Below are 24,109 nucleotides of genomic sequence, written 5' to 3' on the forward strand. Positions count from 1 at the left end.
GTTGCATGCTAATCTGATTAGTTTTTTGCTTAACAAAAGTGGCCTATCATTTTATCATGAAAATAACTCTGTTATGGTTATTGGTATATTCTTGGCCAAAGAGGGTCTAGCTGCAGGATGGATGAGGGAGAGGACCTGTCAAAGACAGCTTTTCAATAGTGACAGATGTATTTCCTCCATCTAGGAAAGTGGCCACAATCGAAAGAAGGGAGGGGGGGGGGGGGGGTTTGACTGCATAAGATAAACCTTTTTATCATCCCATTAGGAAAATACTTGAAATGATAATTCCCATTTGAAATGATAAGAATTCTCCTAAATTCACTTGGTCACTCAAATATAGGCTAACTAAGGCATTCCTTGTGAAATAATGTAGCTGGAGTAAAATGATTGCATGAAAGATCACATGCATTTTCTGCCTACACCAGCACCAGGGACTTAAAGATGTTTTCTTCTTTACTATACATTTACTCTGTATTTTTATATAGATGAGAAGACGGGAATTCCTTTGGGCACAGCCTCTCCCGTGTTGCTCTGTTGCTAGGAATATCTTCTCTCCTCGTGCCGCATTACAAAAGAGACACGCCAATGGGTGGAATAGGGAGAGACCTGTTAGCGCATTCCGCCTCTCGCAGTTTCCCACGCTTCCTCGGGGTATAATGATAGTAGGCTACTCGAGTGCAGTAGAAAACCATCCGCATTGGCAGGCACATTTTTTTTTCAACTTCACACGGTCTTTGGGGGATACCTCAGTAGACTGAGGCTGCAGTATTGAATAGCCTATAACCGAATGCAGTGCCTGTGCATCACCACCAGAGGACCCCCCCATGCCTTCTAAGTGTTGGTGCAATTTACTTTATTGAGCCGCAGTTTTCTTTCTTTTCTTCCAATCCTACTCCACACACCTCAAAAGTGCGCGTCTTCCCATTTTCTGTCCGCTGACCTGAAAACCTGCATCGGGGCGCAAGAGAGAGACTCAGCAGACAAAGACCCAGTATATCCAGACTGCAGTCATGGCAACTGAAAGAGGTTTGTCTTCTTCTGACTGTAGCCTATGCTAGAGCATCTTTAAATTTAAAAATACCAAAACAATTGAAACTACATGGTGCGTTTCATGATGTTTTTGTTGTTCTTCAGTTCAGTGTTTTATGTACAGGTTCTTTGCTCAGGCTGTTCTTGCACATCAATTATTTAGGCTAAGCTTGCTCCTAGACTCATCCCATCAATCTCCAATTCATGGGATTGATGAGCAATTGGTGCATTGCTGGTAGAGCGCCATTACAGGCTAGGCTACTTTTCCCATGTTTTGATCCATTTCCATGTAATATATGAACATATTGCTTATTTTTCTAATTACGTAATACTCACCGTCTTTTTTGTAAATTAATAGTTTTCTTATCATTTGTGAATGGTTGTGTTGGCTTGCCCATCAGGGTGCAAGAGGGGAGGGGTAGTGCGCTGGGGAGAAGTTGAAAGCGCCAACTTAGCCATTACATGAAGTGGGGGTTCAGCAACATAAATCCGCATTGTCGACGCTCTGTTTAATAAGTGCTGCCAAGATGATCTTATAGCCTACTGCTCGTGAAAGTCAAGAGATAGCATATTTACTTGAACTATGGCTGGGAGCTCTCATCTGAAGATATATATTGGAGAACAGTTCAGCACCAGGGGTGTGGACAGCACTTTAGTGTATAAAATAAAATATTGTACTAACAATTATTAGGATTGTTCTATTTTTTAACACATCCGATATGGATAATCGATACATGTAACTTGATTGATTGTCTTGTAAATCGCTTTGCACTGAACGCCTCTCGTGCGCTTCTAACCCACTTTCTGTGCGCCGTCTTTTCCTGCTGAGCAAAGACCCTGTGTTGATCCGCGCTCCGCAGTCAAGCAGCACCGAGACAGATGTGGTCGTCTTAAGAAAACGCCTCGTAAACTGGAAGATTTACGTATAAAATATTCCTGTTGGTGTAGCGCTTTGATTTTATTTCCAGTTGGTCTATTCCTGTGACCACATTAAGCAAAAACAACGCACCAACTCAAATTGCAATTGCTTTCAACGCTATCATTAGTATGCCAACTTAGAATCAGTGATTAATACGAGAGCAAAATCTGTCCACATTAGGCTACTCATATTTCGACGTTTTCCCAAAACCGGTCTAGTTCTGCTGTCCATGGTGCTGAACCGACTCCCATCCCAAAAGGGCGTTCCCATGAGCTTGGACTCGGGCTATTGGCTGTTCACTTCTCCGGCACTGCAAGATTCTGCTGTCTTTTATAACTTACATTACATAATGTTCGAACCTTGTTATTAGGCCTAATGTTAATGATTCTATTAATAATTTGTGTTTTCTGTACAGAATCGATGTTTCATGATCAAAGTGACTTTGAATATGGTGAGTGAATTCATTCGAATGGATTCATTTGTTATTTGAGTCGCACCATACATGGCATGTGAGTTGTACCATCTTACTACTAATGGTCATGATTATAGATTTTCTTTGTGGGTTCAGATTATGAGACACTTCGAACTACAGGGGTCATCATTGGTGTGATCTTGTTTGTGTCTGGTATCCTAATAGCTCTTAGTAAGTATACTTGCACACACTCCGCCTAGTCTGTCACATGCTCACCCGTAACTCTCTGAAGGTTACTATAACTGTTAATCTCTTCAACAGGTAAAAAACTCACATGCTCAAAATCGTCTTCCAAGTAAGAGTTTGTACAGGGCTTGGCAGTTGCTCCGCCTGTGCATGTGGAATGCATCAGTCTTTGGAAGAGGAGTCCCCACCAAATACAGGATGGCTTTACTAATACTATTTTACTGTTACCATGTCTGTCCTTTCCCCCTCTCTCCCCTCCCACAGTGGAAACAATGTCTGAATGCTGCCTATTGGTTAAGATATTACAGTCCCGCACTCCCTCCCTAAATCCAACAACACTGCCCAGCCATTCAACCAACTAAGCAATCACCCTACAGAGCATCACATTACAGTCAAATGTCTCAAGATAGTCTAGTAGTCTAACTCTGTGACATTTTTGAAAATCAAGTGTTCTTGTCAACCAAGCAATATTAAGGAAATGTCTGCATTAGGACTTTTTTGGGGCCCCTAGTTGAGAATGGGGGCCGTTGTTGCATGGGTTGGCAGTGTGGGTGGATGGCCTCAAAGAGTGTATGTTTACAGCCAATGGCATGCCGACCCAGTCTCTTCCTCTCCCCTAACCTTTGAGAGAGGACACCGATTGGGAAGATCCTGACATATCTCTGCATTTTGCCCCAAATTGAATCCTGTGATTGTCAAAACTTTGTGGCCCCAGCCCCTTCTGTGCATGGATACAGTTGACCTAATCCGTCTAAAATACCTTCTCTTTGGTCAGAACACACATGATCTTGGTTACATTGTGGTTGTTTCCACAAAGCTTTGAGGTGAACTGAACTGTCTAAACTATCCAGGATTGCTTCCTTTAATTTCATTTCTCTCCTTGTGTCAGAGTGAATAACTGTCTTCTCTTGTCTTCTCGTCTTCAGCTCTAATCCAGCAGGCACCCAAATACCAAAGACAGAGGGTAAGCCGCCATGGGAGGGGGGTAGGGAGGGAGAGAGAGAGAAAAATAACACTCTCTGTCCTCTATCTTGTGTTGCAGTGCCTCCTCAAACAGTATAGATGAAGTGTGCATGGAGGCGAGGGAGAGTCATCATGGGAGGTGCTGCAGAGAGGCCAACACACATAATAACACACACTCTCACATTTATGGCTGCCACACACCAGCACCCATTGGAACATCAAGTATGGTGCACACCCAGCCCATGCTGACCAGAAGAATGACTGAATTGTCATTCTTGATTTAAATAAAATGTATATCAAGCCAAGATGAAGATGTTACTATTAACCGTCTTTGTGACTTGTGTATTAGGTGCTATCAATCTACCTTGCCCAGGAGAGAATGTAAAGTAGCCTTCAGTGCTGATTTGGGGTTTATCCTTACCCCAATTGGCACCAAAAGCACCTAAAAGCAAAAAAACATACCTGGCGCAAGATCAGCTTTCAGGTGCACTGTAAATCTATATCATGATATGGGTAGTGTTGAAACAGAACTGAATGCTGTGCTCTCTCTGTTCCTTGCTTTTGACTTCATGCACACCCAAGAAAGTTGATTGCATGTCTCGTTTTACTGTATAGTACTCTCAATGCACTTTAGAAATCTACAACTTTATCATCCAGTCGTGAGAGAGGTCTTTTACATTTAGGATTTCACATTGGACTTGTATTATTAACCTCAAGCATGAATTAAGATATCAAACCAACCCCATTATCCCACTGTTTTACTGATGGTTGGCTCAGGATCTATCTGCTGTCATTTTTGATGGCATTAAGTGGACTGCTGTGTGTGGTTGTGTTCTAGGTAGCAATGAGAAGGATGTCAACCCCATGTCAGATGTTAATTTGAAACAGAAGCAGGAATGAAGTCTCCTGTCATTCTCTGGGGTCTGTAAGAGGGTGCCACCAGTATAGTATTGTATGCCAACAGCCTTTTTCTTTCTCCTATGGCATTTTAAGTTACATTGCACGAGTAGAATCATTCAAAGCACTAAAAAGGTATTACCTTGGGTGTGAAGGAGCGGGCATTTCAAAAGTGTATGAGTTTAAGCTTAACGAAAAGATCAATACATTAAGATAAGAACTCATAGTAACTAGCTGCAAATAAAATGTATGTATTATCATTATTTAGAGCTGTTTCTAACTTGCTGCAAGTACAATGTCTGTTATCTTCAGATATTTTTATTTACCGGTATGCAGCACTAGTAATGCCTGATACTGAGCCAATGGCGTAACAGTTAACCAAAAGCAAATGAGTGATTCTCACCAGAGCTAACCAATAAGACAGCTGCTGCAATAAAAATCACCCTGTATACAATGGTCTTATTGATGTATTGTTTACAGTTATTTCCCATATCTTTTAATCTGAACTTTTATCAATACATACATGTGGATTAAAATAGAGTATAAAATAGATGACAAATAGAGATATTTGAAGAACAGATTTAATTCCAGGGTTAAGTTTAGGCAATTCAGTTAATCAGAAGGATACATTCAGTGAAAAGTAACAGGACTATTACACTGTTACAAACTGTCAAAGTAGACCCAAGCAGCCAAAATCACCAGATTCTCTCGTACCATTTTTTTAACGATAACATCACTTATTCTCCCTCATGTTAACTCACCTATGATTTAGACCTAGGAACACATAAAGACATCTCTTTATGTTCCTTGACTAAGACTGCCCAGGTTCCAAAACTAGGGGAAATCACAGTCAAGTCTGGGGAAATGTTGTGTCATATCTCCAATGAGATGTTTTATTTTGTTGTATTTTCTATGCCACTTACACTTATGAAGTGGTATATTCACTACAGCAATATTTCAAAGGGCACATGCATGCTACCTCATTGGAGATTTTTTTTTAAAACAGTCATAAAAGGTATATGAGTAAGTGATGCATGTTTTCTTGTCAGCACAAAACATGTTGTGGTATTTTCAATCATGAGTCATGTTTGAAAATACCTGATTACTTTAAGGTGAAACGAGTCATAACTGAAATACTCCTCCTATAATGCCCTTTAAGAAATTAATACTACTGGTACTACATTGTATACACTGTTGACATGTTATATAATATTACATAGCATGTGTGGTCAATATCAACATATTCCCTTTACACAGTAAATGTAAAATGTTATTTTCATAAGTCATAGTATGAATGAGACAATATAGAGTGGTGTAAAGTACTTAAAGTAAAAATACTTTAAAGTACTGCGTTTTGGGGGGGTATCTGTACTTTACTATTCATTTTTTTGACAACTTTTACTTTTACTTCACTACATTCATAAAGAAAATAATGTACTTTTTACTCCATACATTATCTCTGACAACCAAACGTACTTGTTACATTTTGACAGGGAAATGGTCCAGTTCACACACTTATCAAAAGAAAATCCCTGGTCATCCCTACTGCCTCTGATCTGGCAGACTCACTTAACACAAATGAGTGTTGTAGTGTGCCCCTGGCTATCTGTAAATTAAAAAATTTACAAAATATTGTGCTGTCTGGTTTGCATAATATAAGGATTTGAAATTATTAATACTTTTACTTTTGATACTTAAGTACATTACAGCAATTCCATTTACTTTTGGTGCTTAAGTATATTTAAAACGAAATACTTTTACACTTTTACTGAAGTAATATTTTACTGGGTGACTTTCACTTTTAGTTGAGTCATTTTCTATTAAGGTATCTTTACCTTTACTCAAAAGTCATACTTGAGTAGTTTTTCCACCAATGACAATATGTTAGCTATTCAATGAGTGCTGTGAGTATATCAAATGTAAAAAGAAAAGACCTAGATAAGTTATAAGCAACATTGAAAGCATGAGCATAATGGTACACTGTGTCACATGCTTAGTGAAACAACAACCACCTTTCAACAAACCAATATGATTTCTGACCATGGTGGGAAGTTTTGACAAGAGAATGAGTGGGGGTGGTAGCCCAGAAACCCTCCTCAGATATACCGCTAAGGAGGGCTTCCCGGCTGGGGGGGGGGGGGGGGGGTACTCACACAATGAGTCTGTGAAGCTTTGAATATAATGTAAACGATTATCATAGAAATCAAGGTTGTACTGAGTGACAGTAATGTCAGGGGGGACTGGAATACCACCTGTTACCACTGCTCATTGCTAGATATCCATTAAACAAAAACAATAGGTGCCCATTAAGATATAAAAATACATAAACGTCATTGCTAACTGAATTCAGATAGGGACCAAAATCATGTCAATCAAACATATAGTTTCAAAGTGAATGCTCTAGTACATATTAGAGATTCACGGTGTTTGAAAATCCTCACATGAAGATACGCTAGAATCCCTCCCTGTTGGATTCAGCCTACAGTACAGACCTTCAGTACTTCCTCTGAAAAGAGGTGGAGGGATACACAGGGACATAAAAAGTAGTCCGGGTCAGTCTTGGTCCTGTAAGGACATTACACGTCGACGAGAGGAAGCACTTCGCTTCTTCAGGATGAGCTTGAGCTGAAAACAGACGGGACAGGAATAGGTGAGCTGAGATTATATGAATGAAACAAAATGGCCATTTGCAGTCTGTCTGTCTGTCTGACTGCTCACCTGTTCCCCGTGGGGTCCACTCTGCAGCAGGTGTGCAGGCTGGTCGTTCTCCAGGTTGCGGATGCTGGGGTCGGCCCCTCTGCTCAGCAGCAGCCTCAGCATCTCCTCCTGGTGTGGGCTGCCATGGAGACCAGCAGCCATGTGCAGTGCGGTATGACCGTGGGCCTGCCGGTGAGGAGTTAAAGGGAATCATGAAGCTGTGAGTATTGACCAACACTAAGGCAATAATTAGATAAGCACACACTGTCGATGAGTCTCCCTTTCTTTTCACTCTTTTCCTTTCACCTTTTCACACACTGCTGAAGATGTTCTACCTCTCCTTTCTCTTTTCATGGAGTCTCAGGACACAGGTCAGTTTCTCTACACCTTTGAAGAGCGGACAATCTCACAGCAGAACTGACCTTCATGTTGACAAAGTCCCTCATGTTGTCCAGGGGGGTTTTCAGCAGATGGCGAACCAGCTGGATGTTCCCCTCCTTCACAGCCAGGTGAAGAACAGTCTTGTTACTTTTGATTTCCTGGAAACAGAGGAAAACACTGTAGGAAGCCTCCAAAGGAAACCGCAATGTGCCGAAAGTGAGGAAAATATTCAAAACCCATCATAGATTTTTGCACGTGTGAGATTGGGTAGACAAAAAGCTGACTAATAGCTCCAGATTTGATTTATTTTCTACCAAAACGAACCATGCCATTCCCTTGGTAGGACGGAGGTATAGATGGTGTTTTCTACTTATTGAGTACTGGCACCACTTGTAGAACACTGGCTCTAAAATACTAACTCTGGTACGTTACATTTAAGTAGTGCATTCAGTACCTGGCTGGTCAGGGAGGCTCCGGTGTTAAGTAGCATCTGCAGCCAGGAGAGCTTCTCCTCTGCCAGGGCACGGAGGCTGGCATCACCCAGCCCTGTGGAGGAGAGGGAGGAGAGAGTCTTCAGGGTGCCACTGTGGGAGATGGCTGCACAGTGCAGAGGAGTCAGACCTAAGACAGGAGTGGGGGAAAAAGTTTATTCTATTGTTGTTACTTATTCTGTTGTCTTACTATATAATTTGTCAGATGTATTTTGAGTAATGGCTGTGTTCTTCTCATTTGACATAAGCTGGATGTTACCTTCAAAATTGCGAGCCTCCAGGTTCACTCCAGGCCCAATGGAGAGAATAACCTACAAATACAGATCCAAAGATTGAAAATGGTTATTCACATCATTCTGTTATTTATCTAGATTGAGCCCTAACAGATGATAACTTTGGTTGAAGGTAGTGCTGCTTGTTTACCTGCATAACCCTGGGGAAGCCATAGGTGGCAGCAAGATGAAGTGCTGTTTGACCTTTGACATCACAGGCATTTATATCCGCCCCTAAAGACAACAGATCCTGGACGATTTCCGGATGGTTAGCAGTCACCGCCACCAGCAAAGCAGTCTGGGATACAGGCGAGGGGGGGGGGGGGGGGGGGGGGGTTAATGCTATTAAACTAAGGCTCACCATGTATGGCATCCACACATTTATTTTAGAGGAAGCATCTCATTTGTGTTGAACTCAATCCTGTGTTCTCTAAAGAAGAAGTGTATTCTTGGTGCATACCTTCCCCTTGTGTTCCTTGGAGTCTAGCCTGCCCAGCTCAGCAAGCCTCTCTGCTGCAGCGAATGCATACTCCCTCAGGCCCTTGGCTGTATAGATATGCAGAATCCTGACAAGACAAGACAACGTGACAAATTGGTTTCAGGTGACTCCTAAAGTCGAACATTTTATAAAGTCTCATGAGACATAAGACACTTTATTTTTATTTGCCAAGTTTCTCTTAACATTTTCTCAAACTTAGTCATGTCTACTTTCTTAAAATCAGGTCACAAGCTGATGACACACATACACACTTACGTGTCTCCGTCGTCATCCTGCCAGGTGGTTCTGCTGTAGTCCATCCCTCTGAGGAACATCCTGGCTTCCTCCAGCTTAGTGACATCCATCTGGCCACTAAACACCTGCTGGACAGGTTCTGTGGGGACCAAGGCCCCCGACGACCAGGAGAAGACAGCGGTCTGCAGGGGCCCAGAAGGAACCAAACTAGACACAGCCTCGGTCACTGGACACTCCGTCTGTAAAGGAAAAATATTGGTATCATCATAAATGCTATAGCACATACCGTTCATGTACTGAATAGCACGTGAACAACAAGTAGTCAAAATAATGATGTAATGTCAAATTGCTTCTGTTCGAGAAACCAGTCCTCCTTACATAATGCTGAGGCATCCTGGTGTCTGGGTAGTCCTGCATCTGCTGTGTGTTATAGCTGGAGACCATCTGAGGGCTGTAGGCCGGAGTATGGCTGTAGTCCAAAGAGGAGGATGGGCTGGAGAAGTAATTGTTCCCCATAGGGGAGAATGGACCTTCCTGTATGGCCAAGAGGGCTTGGTGCTCATCCATAGGACCCCATCTCTCATACCCCACTGCCATGTCTGAGTAGCTGCTGGCTACACCTGGGAGGATCACAAGTTAACCCATCTGTCAATGTCAATGGAAAAGTATTTGAATAATTTGACAATGTACTTGACCCAGGTCTGGTTGGGTTGCAAAGGGCTTACATGGGTGCTTCAAGCAGTACTCGCCTGTTGAGGTAGACTTCTCTGGTGTTGACACCTGTTGGGAGAGGACAGTGGCAGTGGAGACACCGGTACTGGTTGTTGCCGTCGAGGAGGTTTCCCTCTTCCTCTTCTGCTCCAGGAGTTTCTTCACTGTGGGAAGAGTGTAACACGGCTTCTCCTTCGGTGCTGTGGAGACAAAGGTGATGTTGCAATGAATGATCTTTGGTGGACAGTAATGAAATCGACCATGACAATTGTTCTCTATTGGGGTGCTTTTCTACAATGGTCTACTGTTCTTATCAGACATGTATTACTACAGAGCGACACAGCTAAGGCTGTTGGTATAATGTTATGACATAATATGAAGTAATGTGGTAATTTTGGATAACGCTTCATGCTTTAGTTTTTGGATTGAAAGGATTGGCAAAAAGAGGCCATTCTCGTCCCGTTCTGTGATTTCCATTGATTCATCTGTGATATCATGTTTACTATTTTCCCCCATTACTTTCTGTTCCATTCAGCAGCCAGAGGAAAGAGAGATAGTGGTGAAAAATATAGGTATCTGAGGTTTCCAGCTTGATATTGCTTGTGTGCAGCAAAACAGGGTAGTTTTTCCTCAAAGTCATCACCCCGCACGTGAAAGACAAAGCGACATTTCCACTGAGGAGCATACACAGGTAGAGAGAGAGCTCTGAGGAACCTATTCCATTAGGAAAACAGGCTGTGAGGTCAGAACTAGCAGACAGATTCAATAGAACCACTACCGTGTGGAGGCTTGCCACTGCACATTTTCTGTGACTCTTTCCTGTCTATCTCCGTTACGCTGTCTGTGGTAAACCACAGCACCTTCCTGTCGCTGCTGTGTGTGCCGAGAGCACGTTACAACCCAGAAGTGAAGAGTGAACATATAAACGTGGGCCATGTCTGCTCTGCTGTGTGACTGGGCTGGCAGCCATAACATAGTGTCTGACTATTAGCATGATGATTCATAAATGTGGTCATGGAGTAGATTGTTTCTCGCAAATATCTCACATCACCTGTCTTTTTCTTGGAAGACAATCAAGCCATAGAAAGGGAGCTTTTTGGGGGGTGAGCATGAGTTTTTGGTCTAGATGCAATAACATATTTGAATGCTACAGGAGTCTCATCTATTCCCCAAGGGGGTTCGGTGAACATAGGAAGCAGTGATAAAAACACACTTTTGTTGTGCCATCAACACAGTTTCAGTGGAACGTCAAAATCGCTGACTTGAGAGCGAGAGTATAGTGAATGCCTGGGTGAGGGCTGTGTTGCATTTTCACTTTTCGTATCCCTCTCACAAAGAGGAAAGTTTGGTATCACTTGAAGCCACTCAAATGGATACAAAGGAGGAACTGCCTTTCTGTTCTGCAATTGTGGAAACTCCAGAAGTGATTAACATTCTGTTCCTTGTCTCTCTCTTCTCTTGGGCCTGAGTTTTACTTGTCTCTCAATTTTTTCCCTAATTTATTTTCTCTTTCCTCAGTTTACTGTCATGCTGAGTAAGGAATAAAAGACAGACTACTGGCACTTGCATAACTAAAAATAAGATGGGAGATGCCAAGGAATTGTAGCTAAACTAAAATGACAAATTACATCATTTACATGTGCAATTTTCATACCTTATAACAATGATTATAAACATTACTGTAAGAGACTCCTATTGTATTATATTATATTAAAAATGTATTGCTACTACTGTCATAGGCCAAATAAGAATCAATTTGCAAAACTATGACATATTGGTAAAATGAAACTGAAAACGTTTGTGACCATCTCAAGACTTTATTCCAATGTATCTAATGAGTTCATCTTCATACAATACATCATCAGATACTGTAAAGTGAATCCCCCTGACGTCATTTCTCAACCTTCACCACAGTGTAGGAGGGGTGAATACTAATAGAGGGGATGCTTCACAGGGGTGAGAAAGAAAGGGTGATCTATACACGGAAGGGCAGCTCTGGTCACTGGTGCATATTGTAGACAGCAGATGTGCCTCCCCCAAAATAATATCATGCAAATATTTGACTAGTAGTGCATGTTGGGGGATAGAATAACCCCCTACAGATACAGGATAGGCTACAGTCGGGTATTAACCCTTAAATGCAGTCTACTGTCCATGTCCAAAGCCAGTATTTCTTTTAAAACACCCACAGAGAGGGAGAACTGTCCTCAATAGATGTTATTTGTCACCAAGCAGGCAACAAATCACCAAGCAGGCAACAAAGGTCCCAGCTGTACTCTGTAATATCACCTACATAGTGATGTAGTGCTCTATAAAGCATATTGCTACTTGAGTTTGGTTATAGAATAATGCACGTAGTACTCTACAAGTTCATTTCTACCGAGTTACAGTACATCGTAAGGCAGACAAATAATTATATCAGTGCAGAAAGTTATTTACATCAGCCTATTGCACTAAACATCTTCAAATGTCGATTTTTACCGTTGTCAAAGTTGGGACGTTAGTTAAACGATCCATGACAAGGAGACAGGGCTGCCTGGGATACCCTGTCTGAACATTGTTACGATGTAATATTTAAATCGCGGAAACCCCTGGCCATTTAGTCATGCGCGTGGGCGGCGGGGATTCCGACGACCTTTCTGTTTACTGGCTCAATATGATACGGTGCCGAGCAGAGAAAACGAATTGAACTTCCTCAATGACTGTGGCACCGTGTAGACTAATATATTGCATAGAATTGACTAGTATGCTACACTATGTCCGTCGCCGGCAGTGGCACTCTGAGCAAAATCAAGTTCATTATTGCGTGTGCAAAATAGCCTATCCAGATTCCCCCTTCACACCCACCGTTAAAAGGTGAACTGAGGTGTAGCGAACATGGGCGAGGGTTGAGAGGGTTTCCCCGCTGTCTGTTTTCAAAACGCAAAAGTAGGCTATTGTTTTCATCATTGCCTGTAAATGCTGACTTAACTTCTTAATATTAACGTTTTTAATAATCTCACATTAGTTTGATGCATTCAATTGTATGATATGATATAGGCCTGCCCACTTTATAACAACCCTCATTTACTTTGACTTGTAGGCTACTTGCCACTTATTAATCAAAACAATGATGTAATTTAGCCATTACGAATGGATGTTCAAATCTGAGCAGACAGAGAATGTAAACAATAGCTTTTGATTGTCAATGTCACAACATCCGCTATATGATCACAATATTCGTATCTAGGCTTATTAGTAGCCTGCGAGACAATGTCATTTTCATCATCAACATAATAAACACTCACATTTCTGCCAGTGCATGTCAGAATCCCTTTTTCTTTGTAGCACCTTGTCAGCTCCTCTTGGTCCAAAATATTTGATGTCTCTTCTTCGGGGTTTGAATTCGCAGCGATTCCTGGTCCTGCTGTAAGTGTCAGACTTGTATGATCTGACTCGTGTGTCTCTTCTGTCACAGGCTCGTTGTAATCTTGCTACTATGTACACACATAACACGTTGCCGGTGACGCCATCTCCATTTCCAACACCACGCCCACTATAGTCTGTGAACATTGGGTGCGCAAGAGCGCCACATCAAAGCGCAGCGCTACGCTCCACTTGCTCAGAGATGGAGGGAGGGAAGAGGAGGGTGTAGACAGAGATAATATTTGTTATGTTAGACAACTAACTTTCCAGAATATTTTCTGAATTAACAATGTATGTTCTGATTCAAAGTGTGGGGATGATTTTGACTACCAGGTTACCTTCTAATTTGTTTGTATGTGTTTTGTGTGTGTCAGTGGGGATTTTAGCATGTACATTTTGGTGGGGCAAAAAGTGGTAGGAATGCCAGTAAAGCCACTACACAACACAACACTAAACAATACATTAATTGCAGTATAACGATCACAAACTGTGATCACAAACGGCCTACATAAAGCTGCCCCAACAGCAGACCCAACATCTTCCCACTGCTACACTTGGCTATGAGCGGAGCCTTGTTTGGCAGCGAAACAGTCCATTCAGCCTTATTTACTGCCTTTAAAAAAACATAGATGATATGGCTGACTTGCTGAAACCTTAAAATTGTGGTTTCTAATGACAATTGAGATGTGTCGGTAGCCATGAAGTGCTTTGAAAGGCTGGTCATGGCTCACATCAACAGCATCCTCCCGGACACCCTAGACCCGCTCCAATCCGCATACCGCCCCAACAGATCCACAGATGACGCAATCTCAATCGCACTCCACACCGCCCTTTCTCACCTGGACAAAAGGAACACCTATCGACTACAGCTCAGCGTTCAACACCAAAGTGCCCACGAAGCTCATCACTAAGCTAAGGACTCTGGGACTAAACACCTCACTCTGCAACTGGATCCTGGACTTCCTGACGGGCCGCCCCCCAGGTGGTAAGACTGGCAACACCGCATCTGCCACGCTGATCCTTAACACTGGGGTCGCTCAGGGGTGTGTACTTAGTCCCCTTCTGTATTCCCTGTTCACCCACAACTGCGTGGCCAAACACGACTCCAACACCATCATTAAGTTTTCTGACAACAGTGGTAGGCCTGATCACCGACAACGATGAAATAACCTATAGGGATCAGGCCAGAGACCTGACTGTGTGGTGCAAGGACAACAACCTCTCCCTCAATGTGAGCAAGACAAAGAAGCTGATCGTGGAATACAGGAAAAGGCGGGCCGAACAAGACCCCCATTAACATCGATGGGGCTATAAGGGAGCGGGTCAAGAGTTTCAAGTTCCTTGGTGTCCACATCACCAACAAACTATCATGGTCCAAACATTCCAAGACAATCGAGAAGAGGACACGACAAAACCTTTTCTCCCTCAGGAGACTGAAAAGATTTGGCATGGGTCCCCAGATCCTCAAAAGGTTCTACAGCTGCACCATCAAGAGCAACTGCTTTGCATCTGACATGTAAGGCGCTACAGAGGGTAGTGCGAACAGCCCAGTACATCGCTATGGCCAAGCTTCCTGCCATCCAGGACCTATGTAATAGGCGGTGTCAGAGGAAAGCCCATAAAATTGTCAGAGACTCCAGTCACCCAATATAGACTGTTTTCTCTGCTAGCGCACGGCAAGCAGTACCGGAGCGCCTAGTCTAGGACCAAAAGGCTCCTCAACAGTTTATACTCCCAAGCCATTAGACTGCTGAACAATTCATAAAAATCGCCATCGGACAATTTACATTGAACCCCCCTTGTACACTGCTGCTATTTGCTGTTTGTTTGTTACCTATACATAGTCACTTCGCACCCAGCTACATGTACAGATTACCTCAACTAGCCTATAACCCTGCACACTGACTCGGTACCGGTGCCCCCTGTATATAGCCTCGTTATTGTTATTCTTATTGTGGTACTTTTCATTATTACTTTTTATTGTAGTCTATTTGGTAAATATTTTCTTCTTCTTGAACTGCACTGTTGGTTAAGGGCTTGTAAGTAAGCATTTCACGGTAAAGTCTGCACTTGTTGTATTCGGCGCATGTGGCAAATAAAGTTTGATTTGATTTGATAAGAGGCAATCCGTAATTTTGATTAGACATTAATGAGCAAACTAGGACAGTAGTCAGTATAACTATATTTTTAGCACTTTTGAAATGTACAGCGACAGAATTCAGAATATATGCTGTACAGTGTTCTCCCTGTACACCACGTCAGAACCGTAAGGGGCATATAAGCAGACAATGGAAGCTCTTACAACATTCAATGATAACATTTCTCTAAAACAGCTTATAGGCTACATGTGCACCACCAAGTCAGAACAGTAGGTGAAATTAAGAGGGGTAAATAGACCAAACTATTAGGGTGAGGCACATGGGCTACTAACAGCTTACTACACAACATACACTTAGTATTACTTTCTTAGCTACAGTATACATATCTCCCTGGCATATTGCATAATTTATGCAGCGGCATACAATACATTTCTGGACTCACCTTTGTGCTCAACAGGAAGGTGGCGTGGTGGTCCTTCATGTACAAATGTCATCAAAGTCTGGCATTCTCTGAATTCATGGTGCTTTCAAGACAACTGTGAACTCAGAAAAAAAACAAGGTTGAATCATGATGACGTCATTGATCGTTAAGGTCGTAGCTCTAGAAAGAGGCCAGAGTTACAATTCCGAGTTTTTGCAGTTTCAAGTTAACAGTTGTTTTGAGCACGGCACAAATGATGCTTCATTGACAGCATGGCCAATGTTGAATGTTTATCATTATACACTTGGAAAAGAGCTCCTTAATCCCACGATTTGGGACCACATAGCCACTCCACTGAATAGCAGGCTAGTGATTGTTTTGCAATGATTGCAGTTAGCCACGGTCACTGATTCCTTCCAAACCACTCATTGTTGAATCTATAATTTCTCTTCATTATTTCTCTTTATATGACAAGGATTAAAGTAGATTGTCGATTTGATTCATGATGATGACTGCCAGCTAAGATTTTGAAAGTGTTTATTTTATTTTTATTTCACCAGACAAGGCAGTTAAAAACAATTCTTAATCACAGCAACGGCCTACACCAGCCAAACCCGGACGACGCTGGGCCAATCACAGACTCCCAATCACAGCCAGTTGTGATACAGTCTGGATTCAAACCAGGGTGTCTGTAATGATGCCTTTAGCACTGAGATACAGTGCCTTAGACCGCTGGACCACTCAGGAGTTGACATAATCAGTCCAATCAAAGCTACTGTACATACTGTATACTGTCATTTGACGTCATTTTGTCTGTGGCCAATGACCTTGAGCCTTCTTGGATGGGCATTTCTAATGTAACTCTATGGCAGCATCCAAGGGGCTAGAATTTTCTGCTGGCTTGCACCACCACAGAAAGCACTGAGCTAGGCTGAAACACCTGCATTTTGGAGCTGCCTTACTCAAGAAAACCAAAAAGAGACCATGTTTGTATGCGGCTTTCTTAACTCAATGATATATATATTGTTTATATACATTGTTTGCAAACTGATATGTGACATGTATTAATGCCAAAAGAACATGCAAAACAGGCAAGCCCTCTCATTGATTTGGGACCAAAGCAGCCAATGAGACTGTTCAATTTGTAATTGTTTTTGCTAAAAATGTGGGGCTCAAAACAGGTGGAGCTCAAAACAGGTGGAGCTCAAAACTGATGGGGCTCTCACCTGCCCTGAATGACGGGTCGCAACTAGTGTGTGTGTGTGTGTTTGGGGGGCAGAAAGAGAGGGAGAATAAGAATGAGATTTCCTTGATGTAGTAGGAATCTTCCTATATGCCATCATCACACACTACTGTATTATTTAGAAGCCTTTAGTTACTCTCCACTGCAGCGGTTGGTATCTGCATGAGGAAATCTAACTGAACAGTCTCATTGGCTGCTTTGGTCTCAAACCAATGACAGGAGGGGAATCCGGCATCAAAGCATACACCCACTATTCCTTATCAAACTGTTAAGCGTCTACATGCATGCTAGGAAAGACATGAATCTGGCTTGTCTTATTTTAGCACAAAGTGTTTATATTGACATGTTTAGGCATGGTTAAGATCAAGTCCATTTGAACTCAGTTTATTGGGGAAAATAATTAAGTCAGTCATTTATTTGAACAATCTGCATATATTCTTTAATCCAATGGCAATGTATCCTAGATTGACAAAATCGAAGGGTTATTCAACCCAGACCCTTTAGCCTACTAGCAGCTCTTGTTAGCTTTTCAGGACAGGACAAAGCCTCCAGCATATGATTTAATCATTTTTTATACAGCTGATTCAGTGTTTCTTTGTCCTCATGGAAAGGCTACGATGCCCTCTAGTGTCTGTTTGATACACTTTAATACACTCACCCCATCTAGTGTAAAGCAAGCTCAACTACCACTTTCCTCTGTGTTAGGAGGGCTGAGGAGCAGTCTTGACAAGGATAGCGGAGTCTTTTTAACTTCATGAATTGAATTGAAGTCTTAATTAAGACACATGATAAGTATCATTGGATGGTTTGAACTGTATGGTTTGGAAACAATGTGGCATCTGTGTAGCCTATCCCAACTCAGACTTTTTAAACAATATAGAACTTTTTATCAGCAAGTTACCTATGTTCACAATGGCAAATACACTTAAAAAAAAAAAATTAACACCCACAACTTCCTGTGAATGATTATTTTATAGGTGACCTTTTTCACTAAATAGTCTGAAGGTGTTAGTCTGCTGTTTGTTGACAAGATGAGTTATCATTGTTTGACTGATGAGAGTGTTACAGCAGGTGAAGGGCCTCAGTAAGTGTTACTGACTCATTCAACATGCTAATCCCTGATTCAGACAGAGGCAGTATCCACTGTAACAGAGACCTTCACAGGTAACACCTTCAGAGGATGGAGAATAAAGTGGTTCCTGATGTATGGAAAGACATTAGATATGAGTTTGCAGTGTTGGGGTCTAGAGTCACTGGAACTGAACAGAGACAACACAAACATACCATAATTAAATCAAATTGAGGTATGGACATAATCTCATTATTCATCATACATTTTATTCACTAAGTGTATTTCTTGTTTTCTGTGTTGGAACATTTTAGTGGCGTTAACGTTTTATCTCAATTGTATCTAATACTCACTGTATTGAATTATTGCCTGCATCTTCTCCCAGACTCTATACTGCAGGTTACCCATGTGCTTTGCCACATCAATCAGTCCTCCTGAAACCCTCTCACGGTCTGGCAATGTGCACTGGGTTCTGGAAGGACAGAGAGGAGTCAGTGGGGTTGGATACTGAACCACTGAGAAGAGAGAGACTGGAGGCAGATCACTTACCTTTCCAAGGTGGCACTGTAGTGCTGCAGAGAAACAAAATACATTTGATCCATCTCTTATTATAGCAGGTATTTTGAGAACACTTTCTTACTTATAACAAAGGCCTGGGGAAGAATGCTCTCTATAAAGTACAGTGGTCCTTACCTGTAGGAATGTTATGGTTTTAGGCCCCAGCTCCTCTTCTATGGTTCTGATTGTGTCTGACAGTGATGATATCTCTCTGCTCATCTCCTCAATCTTCTGACTCTTCTGCTTCTCTTCCTCCCTTAATGCAACTATCCTGACCTCCTCTTCCTCTTGTAGGTACAAAGGAAGCTTCTCAAACTCCTCCTTGATTGCCTCTCTGTGTGCTGAGCCTGGCTCTGGAGATAGCAAACAAGAATGTATCTGATAGTAACATCAGTCACCAGTCTATCATCCATAATTCCACAGGGTGGAAATGTGGCTGCGATCACATGACGTTAAACAGGTCAATGACGTTAAACAGGTCAGTTTAACGTCATTGAAGACATTCAGCTTCTCCTGTAAGTGCTTCAGTGCAGGCTTAACCACCTCCTGAAATTAAAAAACATAGAAGTTGGGTGTAAAACATTGAATTATCAAAGACATTCAATTGGGGTGGGCATTCTTTGTTTTGTGTTCTATGTTTTCCATTTCTGTGTGTTTGGCCTGGTGTGGATCTCAATCAGAGGCAGCTGTCTATTGTTGTCTCTGATTGCGAACCATACTTAGGTAGCCTTTCCCACCTTTGATTTGTGGGTAGTTTTCTGTTTTTCTGTCTGCACCTGGCGGAACAGTTTCGTTCGTGGTGTTATTCAGTGTTCAGTTTGATTAAAAATCATAAACACGTACCACGCTGCATCTTGGTCTCATCCTTCAAACAGCCGTTACACCTAAAAACAGTCAATGTAGTGTGTCAGACATATAAGGGAAACAGAGGAGGAGTAGGAGGAGGAGGAGCAGTGAAACATTTATTCAAAAGTGAACTCCTAGCAAGCCCTAGTGAAAGACAGTAACTGATCATTGTAGAAGGTCCTGTAGATAAGTTTACATTAAGGTAAGATCATTCTGTTTGTCATGTATTATTTTGTTTATTCTGGTTAACTTTTTTTTAACTTGGAGTTTTGCTTCCACAGCACTCCACTAAAAGACATAGGTTGAAATGTTTGTCTCAATTCAGATCATTTGATTACATTACATTTTAAATCTGTAAATTCAGATTTTTGTATTGAATGTTCTTTTGTTCAACTACATTATTAAAAAAAATATTTTCTGTGTGGCATATCCAACTCTTTTTTTTTTATATAGCCAGTCCTATCTTCACAATTGCAAATACGCCCACAACCATGTGACTCATTCTTATGTAGGTGACCTTTTCAAAGTACATTTTCTGTGGAAAATCTTTTAGTTAAGGTGCTCTACTTCTGTTCCACTGAAATGGCAATCAGATGTGTGCAGTGTCAATGCGGATAGTGTGCACCGTAAGCCTTCTGTTTATAGACAAGTTGGACGCAAGGGAACCAATGCAACAACCAACAATTCAGAGTAGTTTGTGTTCCCATGTGAAACCCATGCATCTCATATGTTGGTGTGAATATTGATGCTTCAATAAACCAGATGTTTTGTGTGGTGACTTTAAATGTCTCTATAGGGATGTTGTGTTTGTAAATGCAGACACAAATTCTGTTAATACTGTTCTGTTCAAGTAGATATTGTACGGTGGTAATCACAGAATGTCAGACAACGCAGCATTGCTGATGGTTCTCTTCTTTTGCCTCTGTGGTAAGTGATGTGATGAACTTTCACACCTATACTCACACTCCTATCTGAATTGATGTTTGTGTGTGTGTAAGCGCATGCTTCTGACTGCACCCTTGCACACATACAAGGTGGTCCCACACAGGAAAATAAGACCACAAAGCAGTTTGGGTAAACAGAAACTAAACTGCAGCCTCTATTGGTGTTCTACATGTAGGCTTCTCACCCTCAGACATTCCAGTGAAATAGGTCATATTGTTTTTACTAAAGCTATATCTGTACAGTATACACTAAGTAACTCAAACATTAGAAACACCTTCCTAATATTGAGTTGCACTGCCTCCTTTTGCCCTCAGAACAGTCTCAATTCGTCGGGGCATGGACTCTACAATGTGTCGACTAGAGTTCCACAGGAATGGGGACAAGAGATAGTCCCACCAAAAAAATCTAAAGGAAGTTTGGTCTGCAGTGTCTGTCCTATATCTGAGAAATACATGACATGGCCAAAAGTATATGGACAGCCCTTCAAATTAGTGGATTCTGCTATTTCAGCTACACTTGCTGACAGGTGTATAAAATCGAGCCCAAGGATGCCACCTTTACAAAAAGTCAGTTTGTGAAATTTCTGGTGTGCTAGAGCTGCCCATGTCAACTGCAAGTACAGTTTTTGTGAAGTGGAAACATCTAGGAGCAACAACGGCTCAGCCGCAAAGTAGTAGGCCACACAAGCTCACAGAATGTGACCGCCGAGTGCTGAAGTGCGTAGTGCGTACAAATTGTCTGTCATCGGTTGTAACACTCACTACCGAGTTCCAAACTGCCTCTGGAAGCAACGTCAGCACGAGAACTGTTCGTCGGGAGCTTAATGAAATGGGTTTCCATGGCTGAACAGTCACACACAAGCCTAATATCACCATGGCAATGCCAAGCGTCAGCTGGAGTGTTGTAAAGCTCGCCGCCATTGGACTCTGGAGCAGTGGCACATTCTCTGGAGTGATGAATCACGCATTCACCATCTGTCAGTCCGACGGATTAATCTAGGTTTGGCAGATGCCAGGAGAGCGCTACCTGCCCAAAATATATATATATATATATATATATATATATATATATATGTGCTAACTGTAAAGATTGGTGGAGGAGGAATAATGGTCTGGGGCTGCTAATCATGGTTCGGACTAGGCCCCTTAGTTCCAGTGAAGGGATATCTTAACGCTACAGCATACAATGACATTCTAGACGTGCTTCCAACTTTCCAACTTTGTGGCAACAGTTTGGGGGATGGTCCTTTCCTGTTTTAGCATGACAATGCCAGCGTGCACAAAGCGAGGTCCATACAAAAATGGTTTGTCGAGATCGGTGTGGAAGAACTTGACTGGCCTGCACAGAGCCCTAACCTCAATTCCATCGAACACCTTTGGGATGAATTGGAATGCCAACTGCAAGCCTGGCCAAATCGCCCAACAGCAGTACCCGACCTCACTAACGCTCTTGTTGCTGAGTGGAAGCAAGTCCCCTCAACAATGTTCCAACATCTAGTGGAAAGCCTTACCAGAATAGTGGAGGCTGTTATAGCAGCAGAGGGGTGACCAACTCCATATTAATGCCCATGATTTTTGAATGAGATGTTCAGGATCAGGATATATATACACTACCGTTCATAAGTTTGGGTTCACTTAGCTTTTCCTTCAAAAACAAGGAATTTTCTATTTTTTTGTTCATTAAAATAACGTGAAATTGATCAGAAATACAGTGTAGACATTGTTAATGGCAGAGTTCTTCTGTCTATTTTTTATGGAATATCTACATCGGCGTACAGAGGCCCATTATCAGCAACCATCAGTCCTGTGTTCCAATGGCACGTTGTGTTAGCTAATCCAAGTTTATCATTTTAAAAGGCTAATTGATCATTAGAAAATCCTTTTGCAATTATGTTAGCACAACTGAAAACTGTTGTGCTGATTAAAGAATCAACACAACTGGCCTTCTTTAGACTAGTTGAGTATCTGGAGAATCAGCGTTTGTGGGTTCGATTACAGGCTCAAAATGTCCAGAAACAAATAACTTTTTTTTAAACTCTTCAGTCTATTCTTGTTCTGAGAAATGAAGGCTGTTCCATGCGAGAAATTGCCAAGAAACTGAAGATCTGGTACAACGCTGTGTACTACTTACTTCACAGAACAGCGCAAACGGGCTCTAACCAGAGCATCTGGTCATCAACGCTGATTAAAATGTATTTAACAGGTGACATTAATAAGGGATCATAGGTTTCACCTGGTCAGTCTGTCATGGAAAGAGCAGGTGTTCTTAATGTTTTGTACACTCAGTGTATAATAGAATTACACTGACAATATCTTTTTCATTTTTCTCCTCAAGAAAAAGTTGTGACTGACCCAGGTACAAGTATGTATCATGATAAACACAACACCAGAACTGAGATACACAAATTTCAGATTCTTCACACAATGGGGACCAAAATAATAATATTTCCTGTCACTCTTCACTCATCCCACTCTTGTCCTCCGTCCCCTCTCATCTATCTTCTCTATGATTCACCCTCCTCTACCAGATAACCCGTCCTGCTACAGGATTGAGCCTGGCACCATGGCTGGCATCATCATTGCAGACGTGATCCTGACCATTGCCATTGTCATTGTCACGTACCACTGTGCCAGCCGACGCAGACGTCGAAAAGAGAGGGGTAAAGTGCCATACAGGGTTATTTCATGAACATAATAATTCCCAACTGCCTCCATTGGATCAAGGGCCCCTGCCCTCTGCCCGCTATGAGCAATATTATATTTATGAAAGTTTAGCTTCCCCCTTTTCTTGTCTTGCTTCCCTTTTATCCTCCTCCTAGAATTAGAAGGAACAATGAACAGCTCTATATTATTCAAGTTAACCCAATAGACTCTAACATGTACTGTTAATCAAGTGCTTGGTAACTGTAAATCCCTAAATATCACTAGTATTTTGTATGTAAGAACATTTTTGAGAGCTCTAATGGTCTCTCTCTCTCTCTCTCTCTCTCTCTCTCTATAGCTGATAAAGTCTACATGAATGTCAGGGCAAACTGCAAAACATGAGAATCCTCAGCAAGCACCAGAATACATATTAAACATATTTGTAAATACTGTGCAATCTTGTTTTACATCATATCTGTCAATACATTCTTGTGATTTGATGTGTCTTTCACTGCCTCCTCCTGGTGAAAAATCAAATCTACACCTTCAGATGTAAAAAAATCACACTGAAAGTTTGAATTATTTCAAGATTTACTCAAATAAAAAGGTGAAACACATGCACATTTTTGTGTTGACCCAGTTAGTATAGAGATGTACAGGAGGCTCCTAGCCATGATAAGCCTGTGTAGAGTATTGTCTGTGTGGTTTTTGATGGCTCTGTCCTGTCTGTCTCTCAAAGAGGCCCACACACTACGCTTGGTTCTCAGACACTTTGTATCTCTGAACCATCTGTCTGATCAGCGTCCTGCCTCTCTCACTCTCACTCTCATTATTCTTAATCAAGTGAATCATTTTGTATATGTAGCTTGTTTTTAAATGATCAAATAAACAAACACAATGTGCCAATGCCAATATACTCAAAAACCTTAAGCATGTAGTAACAGCAGTAGGAATCTGGGATTTTGTATTTTTGTTTTAAGCACAATTTTGAAAACAGGGCCCGGTTTGTCAAAACACTACACACAATTAGCACAACCCAACACCAAAGTAGCACAACACTTCAGATTATTTGCAAAATGGAACACTTGTCAAAACTATACACGACTTCATAAAAATGATATTTTGTTACC

General features: G+C 41.7%; 3 protein-coding genes and 1 long non-coding RNA gene across 5 annotated transcripts; 2 read left to right on the forward strand and 2 right to left on the reverse strand.

Moving 5' to 3' along the window:
- The first annotated feature begins 563 nt into the window (after positions 1–563).
- Positions 564–4,924, forward strand: LOC110511142 (uncharacterized). Its single transcript, XR_005041175.2, has 5 exons — positions 564–1,026; positions 2,364–2,399; positions 2,517–2,591; positions 3,533–3,570; positions 3,649–4,924. It is a non-coding gene; the product is annotated as an uncharacterized LOC110511142 (long non-coding RNA).
- Positions 4,925–5,029: 105 nt separating this feature from the next.
- LOC118936618 (NF-kappa-B inhibitor delta) lies at positions 5,030–13,451 on the reverse strand. Its single transcript, XM_036970146.2, has 11 exons — positions 13,039–13,451; positions 9,790–9,951; positions 9,419–9,660; positions 9,062–9,279; positions 8,768–8,873; positions 8,459–8,605; positions 8,295–8,346; positions 7,999–8,165; positions 7,586–7,702; positions 7,185–7,349; positions 5,030–7,091 (listed from the first exon to the last, which is right to left on the reverse strand). Exons 1-11 carry the CDS (start codon positions 13,301–13,303, stop codon positions 7,020–7,022), a joined length of 1,713 nt encoding a protein of 570 aa, XP_036826041.2. The 5' UTR covers positions 13,304–13,451; the 3' UTR covers positions 5,030–7,019.
- Positions 13,452–15,688: 2,237 nt separating this feature from the next.
- LOC110511165 (E3 ubiquitin-protein ligase TRIM35-like) lies at positions 15,689–18,959 on the reverse strand. The gene is made up of 5 exons (XM_090230567.1): positions 18,945–18,959; positions 18,682–18,897; positions 18,538–18,560; positions 18,342–18,460; positions 15,689–15,791 (listed from the first exon to the last, which is right to left on the reverse strand). The coding sequence occupies exons 1-5, from the start codon at positions 18,957–18,959 to the stop codon at positions 15,772–15,774; spliced, it is 393 nt and encodes a 130-aa protein (XP_090086693.1). The 3' UTR covers positions 15,689–15,771.
- Positions 18,960–19,510: 551 nt separating this feature from the next.
- On the forward strand, positions 19,511–23,600 carry hcst (hematopoietic cell signal transducer). Of its 2 annotated transcripts, none has more exons than XM_090226750.1 (5): positions 19,511–19,594; positions 20,247–20,319; positions 22,672–22,698; positions 22,865–22,996; positions 23,338–23,600. In XM_090226750.1, exons 2-5 carry the CDS (start codon positions 20,271–20,273, stop codon positions 23,379–23,381), a joined length of 252 nt encoding a protein of 83 aa, XP_090082876.1. In that variant the 5' UTR covers positions 19,511–19,594; positions 20,247–20,270; the 3' UTR covers positions 23,382–23,600. The 2 variants fall into 2 exon arrangements, with proteins under 2 accessions (XP_090082876.1, XP_090082881.1); XM_090226755.1 differs by having other exon boundaries at positions 19,518–19,594; positions 22,672–22,692.
- Positions 23,601–24,109: the final 509 nt, after the last annotated feature.

Source organism: Oncorhynchus mykiss, chromosome 3, assembly GCF_057628025.1.
Source record: "Oncorhynchus mykiss isolate SJ-2025 chromosome 3, ASM5762802v1, whole genome shotgun sequence".
NCBI lineage: Eukaryota > Metazoa > Chordata > Actinopteri > Salmoniformes > Salmonidae > Oncorhynchus > Oncorhynchus mykiss.

What these genes read in the sequence shown, in the direction of transcription:
- LOC118936618 (XM_036970146.2), bottom strand. Translation starts at nt 13,303, where the DNA reads ATGTTCACAGACTATAGTGGGCGTGGTGTTGGAAATGGAGATGGCGTC. An exon ending in TGACATGCACTGGCAGAAAT is followed by an intron (nt 9,952 to 13,038) that starts GTGAGTGTTTAT and finishes TTGTCTCCACAG; the next exon opens with CACCGAAGGAGAAGCCGTGT. An exon ending in GGAGGCTCGCAATTTTGAAG is followed by an intron (nt 8,166 to 8,294) that starts GTAACATCCAGC and finishes CTCCTGTCTTAG; the next exon opens with GTCTGACTCCTCTGCACTGT.
- hcst (XM_090226750.1), top strand. Translation starts at nt 20,271, where the DNA reads ATGTCAGACAACGCAGCATTGCTGATGGTTCTCTTCTTTTGCCTCTGT. An exon ending in TCTCTTCTTTTGCCTCTGTG is followed by an intron (nt 20,320 to 22,671) that starts GTAAGTGATGTG and finishes TTTCTCCTCAAG; the next exon opens with AAAAAGTTGTGACTGACCCA. An exon ending in TGTGACTGACCCAGGTACAA is followed by an intron (nt 22,699 to 22,864) that starts GTATGTATCATG and finishes CTCCTCTACCAG; the next exon opens with ATAACCCGTCCTGCTACAGG.
- LOC110511165 (XM_090230567.1), bottom strand. An exon ending in AAACCATAACATTCCTACAG is followed by an intron (nt 18,561 to 18,681) that starts GTAAGGACCACT and finishes GTTTCTCTGCAG; the next exon opens with CACTACAGTGCCACCTTGGA. An exon ending in GCAGGCAATAATTCAATACA is followed by an intron (nt 15,792 to 18,341) that starts GTGAGTATTAGA and finishes CTGAGTTCACAG; the next exon opens with TTGTCTTGAAAGCACCATGA.